The sequence below is a fragment of the Ruditapes philippinarum genome, unplaced genomic scaffold (genome assembly GCF_026571515.1).
Source record: "Ruditapes philippinarum isolate M1 unplaced genomic scaffold, ASM2657151v2 ctg14629_1_1_1_1, whole genome shotgun sequence".
NCBI classification, from domain to species: Eukaryota; Metazoa; Mollusca; class Bivalvia; order Venerida; family Veneridae; genus Ruditapes; species Ruditapes philippinarum.
This window is the reverse complement of record NW_026854986.1, coordinates 26552-32551: the sequence shown is the minus strand read 5'-3', so window position 1 is coordinate 32551 and position 6000 is coordinate 26552. Positions and strand designations below refer to the sequence as shown.

At 32.3% G+C, this 6000-nt stretch overlaps 1 protein-coding gene across 1 annotated transcript; it reads right to left on the bottom strand.

Moving 5' to 3' along the window:
• Positions 1-535: 535 nt before the first annotated feature.
• On the bottom strand, positions 536-4525 carry LOC132741695 (uncharacterized). The gene has a single exon (XM_060729924.1). The coding sequence runs from the start codon at positions 4452-4454 to the stop codon at positions 1038-1040; it is 3417 nt and encodes a 1138-aa protein (XP_060585907.1). The 5' UTR covers positions 4455-4525; the 3' UTR covers positions 536-1037.
• Positions 4526-6000: the final 1475 nt, after the last annotated feature.

Sequence of the window (6000 nt, the reverse complement as noted above, 5' to 3'; positions counted from 1 at the left end):
TTGATCCTTTTGAAACTTCATATTTAATTTGTAAACCCCATTTTGACCATGTGGTAGCACAGGTTTGAAATTTTTCTGATAAAATTTGCAATACCTATTTACTATAGGCCTGCTTTCATGTAAGTGTATTATTAATAGGGTGTTCAGGAAATTTTTTCTATGTATTTAAAATTCTTTAAATGGATAATAATCAGAAAGAAGACATTTAAACTAACAATAAACTTTTTATTTGACAAAAATCAATGCAGTAGTTTTGATTTTATGACATTTTGAAATCCGGTAACTAGGCTGTTTCTAGAGAAGTAATTGGCATTACATTGTTAATATATATATGGCACCGTTTTCAAAGAAAAATACCCTTTTTTACTTCAATCAAGGTATTTAGAAGTAAAATAAGTGATTTGAATGTTATATAAGTGAACATTTTCTGAAAGGTTTTCAAATGACCAATCTTTTTACGCATAAATTAATCTGAAAAAAAAAACAAGATGGCCGCCAAGATGGCCGCCTTTATCAGATTTTACAGCATATGTAGAATATACTGGAAACAATTATGGAAAACTTGAATAAAAACAATCCAGAGCCTATGGATATATAGTACTTCTTAAAATATATAGGATATTTTTAACAGATAAAGCAAAATAATTACAAAATGGCTTCCAAGATGGCCGCCAAATTCAGCATTTGCTATAAAAAGGTTCATTTGCATTAAATAATAACGAACAATCATGGAAATTTTTTTAACACAAACAGAATTAAACAACACACAGCCTTGTCTTTTTGAAAATAATCATAATCATAATATCATTTACAGCAGAATAATAAAAAATGGCCGCAAAGATGGCCGACAAAGTACAAAGTCGGTATCTGAAATCATGACTTTTTCATGATTTTTTCAAGAATTTTCATGTTTTAAACAAAGTTTGATCTGCTACTATAAACAATAAGTTTAATCTCACTTGTGTATTGCAAAATGTGTTTATTATTTGCTATCAATTTCAGGTGAGTTATTACTGTTATTTCAGTATATTATGTCCTCACAAAATCATTAAATCACCGTTTTTCAGGTCGGATAATAGTGGGAAGAACCATGTTTCTTCAGGTTCATCATCATATTTAATGTTATATTCTGTTTTTAATGTATTTTCTGTGACCTTTTTAATTCCAATCACATCTCCCAAGAACCACATTTCATTTCCATTCTCTAAGCACTTGTGGGACACTCTTTTTCCAACAAGATCTTCTGGTTTTTGAAGGTAATGAGGAAGTTTAGTTTTTTGTTGATCAACTTTCCTTTTGTCTCTTGCTTTCAGCATTGTTTTTACGAGTTCAGATTTTTTTTCATTTACCTTTTGCCTTGATATGTCAATATCTTTGTATAATAATCCTTCTTGTTCATTTTCGTCATATTCCAATGCTTCATTTAAGTCAAGAATTTTCCCTAGATTACGAGCGAGCTCGTCATTCGTGTATTTTCTTTTATTAGCAGATTCCTGGAAAAGTTCTTTGTCACCTTTTGATTTTAAAACACTTTTGTGGAATTTAATTTGAGTTAAAAGGGCATTCCTTATTTGTTTGTTGTCCATTGATGCCATTTTCTCATGTATTTCATTTTTTGTCCAGGGTCCACCATATTGGGCAATGTCTCTACTGAGATTTATTTTTTTTGTGCTGTCCTTTATTTCTTTATCAGCTACCTTTTTTTGCTTCATTTCCAACTTTTGTTTGAGTTCCTCTCTTAGCTGTATTTTTCTTTTTTCAAAAGAAGCTTTTATTTTTGAAGCCATTTTTCTGGCACTGTCTAAAATATCTTGTCTTTCACTGTCTGGGAGTGTTGCCAACCACTGAAACGGCTTATTTTTAGAGCACATAACAAATGCTTCAAGGGAAAGGCTAGATGATGCTGGCTTTATTCTTAACAGATTATCAAGAGTAGCCATATCCCTTTCAGACAGTGTATTTGTTTTTGGAACATTGGCTGCCATATGTTTCATTTCCTCAGATGGGTTCCAATACTTACCCTCTGGTAGTTGGGATGCAGCCTGCCTTTCAAGCAATATAAGCAGCTGCGAAGACAAGAGTTCAAGAGCCATAATTGTAAGAGCATCTAGATGAGGGTCATCGGTTACTTGAAATAGGGAATGGTAAATATCATCTTTTTCAATATACTTAACATCAAAGATGCATTCCTCTGCTAATGGTATCTTCCCATCCTGTGACCACTGGTTAAGGCTTATTTGCATTTGATGTAAGGCAGTATTCAAATCTAGTATGCAATCATCTTCTTCAAGAATACGCCAGAATGGACCAGTACAAAGCTTATCAAAAATGCCCATAGCTCGACAGCCACTTAGGTACACCATTTCATTAATATCAAAGGCAATGCACTTTAAAAGACCATTTTTTTCAGGCCAACATTCCAGGAACTCCTTAATTTCATTACGGTGATGATATACTGCTGCCCCGTCATGAAAAGCAACATTTATACGGTGCCCATGGAAAGTTACCATTCTGTTTTTTATTCCTTTTCCAGCCAAATAAGTCTCAAAGTATGAGTGGACACCAGCCTTGTCTGACCCACGTTTTGTAAAAGCTTTTGCTGCTGTTCTAAGGAGTCGGAAAGATCCGCTTTCAGCACCATATGCATGTGGGTTTTTTCCTTCTACAACACTTTTTTCAAAAATACCTAATGCTTTATCCGACTCTATACCAAAATTACCCAACAAATGTAGCCTACAAGAAAACTGTCCCATTTCATTCATTTTTTCTTTTTCTTTATCACTCATACTGTGATACTCTTTAACAATTGCTGGCAATAGAGTTTTTCTAATTTTTTCTACTCCATCATTGAATACACCATTGGTAGCACACTGATCACTCATAAAGTTTTTTATGGAACATATCAGTTTAGCTTTGTTTTCATCGAATTCCCCACCAAGACATTCTGACAGATCATTAATCATATCTTCAAAGGCATTAATGTATGTTTTCCCATCCCCACCTGCTGTTTGCCTTAATCCTATAGTAAGTGATTTACCTGATTTCAATGTTACTTGCGCCCCTTCATAGTGGGAATGAAACTTTGTTGTAGCATCTTGATGAAGAACATTGCCTTGACCAGATGCCATGTCCAGGTTGGTTAACATTTCGGTTCCCACATGCTTTGATGCAACAACTTTTGCTTCTGCCATCATCCAGCTTAAAAGTGATTTGGATGGAAGACGCTCTGGAATTTTTCCAGTGAAAGATTTCAGAACACTTCTTATTACATCTGGTAGTTTGCCCATGCTGACATTGCATTCTGTAATCAGTGTCATACAACATTCCCTTACTTCATTTGTGTAAGTGCCATTATAAAATGTATCAATATGCTCTGATTCCAGTAGCTCCATTACATGTCTTAATTGATCAATTTCTTTTTCTTTGGCTGAGAGGTTTTGTTTTATTTCATGTGTAATATGTTCATGTAACTCTTGCTGAATTTTATCTTTTTCCTTCAATTCTTTAACCTGTATTTTTAATTTTGAAATTTGTTTCTGAAGTCTTAACTTATCCTTTTGGTTGTCATCTTTTTTGCTCTCAGAAATTTCTAATTTATCTTTTAAAATTTCATTTTCCTTTTCAGCACTTTTGACTTGATCTTTCAGGACAGCAATACTTTCATCTTTCCTTTTCAATCTTTTGTTAACATTTCTGGTGTTAAATTTACTAAGCTTTTTCTGGGCTTCCTGTAATTTCATTGATAACTCATTTACTTCCTCAGATTTCTTTTCATAATTTTCTTTACTCTTTTTTATTTCTAAACATAAATTTGCCTCTTTTTTTCCTTCTAATAAATTTGAATATTCAAAACTGGCTATCTTTAAAACACTGATAGCTTCATTCAATTTGCTCGCCATTCTGGCAACATCTTTCTCCAGAGCATTGTTCTCATTAACTACTTCTTCAATATTTCTCTTCAAGGCTCTGTTTTCTAAAACTACAGATTTGGTTTGATCACTTAATTTTCTGGCAGCTATGCTTATTTCTGGATCTTCTATTTTTGATAATTCATTTTTTGGTGGCTTAAATGCACTTGTCAAAAATGGTTCAATATCTTTACTCTTATTCTTTCGCATTTGCTTTACTTTCTTCAAGTTGAACCCTATTGTTCTTCTAAGACTTTCAAAATTACAGTCTTTATAACTTAATTTATCAGCTAGATATTTGACACATTCACTGTCACTTCCCAACTCATTTCTCTTTTTTATTAAATCTTTAACAGTTATTATGTCATCTGGTGGTGAAAGCACTTTCGTCATCATTTCGTTATCGACAGGTAAAATTATCACGTTATTGCTTGCTCCTTTCGACATATCTAAGGGATCATCAGACGATGAATAGGAACATGAAGGTACTGCCTCCATGTTGAGACCTGCAAAATAACCAGAACATTTACAAATACTGTTGAACATTTCACATTTTACAGATAAAAGGAATACAGCAATTTATATATGCAGCTTTTTAAATGAGAAATATAGTTTGCAAACAACCACAATGAAGTATGTTATGATTTTCTGTAATCACCATCAAGTTTAAGACTATCAAATGACAGTTTTGATATTAGGAAACTGAAAATATATCTTAACTTTTTATCATTATGTTATTTATAAATATATGTATAGTGATGTCGATATAACTTGCTGGTGATTTTTTGCTGAACACTGAAACAGCTTAAGGTTTACAAAATTACATTTGGCCGAGGCGATACTAGAGTGCAGAGACTCAGATACCAGATAAAAACCTGGTGGTCTTCTAGCGCAATGTGCATGCATACATTGCTTTACGCAGTCGGCTCAAAAGTTTACCATCAAGCTGCTTAAATGTCAACTAAAAATTTTTTTATCATGTGTAAAAGGTTATGTGGTGTAGTGCACAAAATTTACTAAAAATCTAATATAAATTCATATTCTACAATATTATTTCATTAATACTTTTGAAATTTAATATAAATAAATATTAACTTGAGCAGTATTTATTGACAGTTAAGATTATTAATACTTCTGAAAGTCATCGGTTAGTAAATTACAATGATTACCATGATTGAAAGACAATTGATGAATTTTCAGGCATAACCTAAGCATTAAACAGAAACACACATAAAATTCACAGTGCTCCATGAAAAATGCCGCAGAACAAGCCTGAACACAACTTATTGCCTTTTATGGTAATACAATCACAGTATACTTGTTAACTTAAGTTTATAATAAAGTAATAAAACAATGATACATACCGCTGCATTATATTCCCATCCGACATCTTGAGAAAAATGAACGAAAAATTTCGATAACAAGAAAGAAACGCACGAAATGAAAACGAAACTAAAGTAACAGCACTGGTACACGCATTATTTTGAGATGTTTTGGGCATAGCATTAAATAGTCAGATTGAAAGACCTGATACAATTCATACAGGGAAAGGGTATGGGGTGTGGTAGAAGATTCAAAAATAGTGATATTTGAATACCAAATGTGCTGTACTTTTTCATACATGTCAATAAATAACATAAGAAATACATAATAAATAAGCATATTGTCAGAGATTAGACACCCTTTTCTTTATTTGCTCTAAAAATGTAAAAAAAATATATAACCAGGAGGATTTATAATATTAATATTATTTGCTACACAGTAATATAACAATTGAAAACAATTTAAATACCTTCGGACATGCCAGTTTAAATGCATTATCATTTATTGTCCGGTTTAAGTACATGTCCGAAAACATGCAAGTTGCTATTTTACAAAAGTCACATTTTCACACTCGTATAAATTTTTGCGGTACATCATGCAAGGAGAACATTTAACAATCAATTTGATTTTAACAATTCTTACATTTCTTTCAATTTTAAGACTAGTATTATGAAAATACCACAGAGTAATTTTTCTATAACGAAATTCGGATCAACTTCCGGCGCCATTTTTTTCATGGCTGAATTTCGGGATAGGGGTCGTCTGATAA

Bases quoted from the DNA above. Each gene is read 5' to 3' on its own strand.
- LOC132741695 (XM_060729924.1), bottom strand. From the start codon at position 4,454: ATGTTCAACAGTATTTGTAAATGTTCTGGTTATTTTGCAGGTCTCAAC.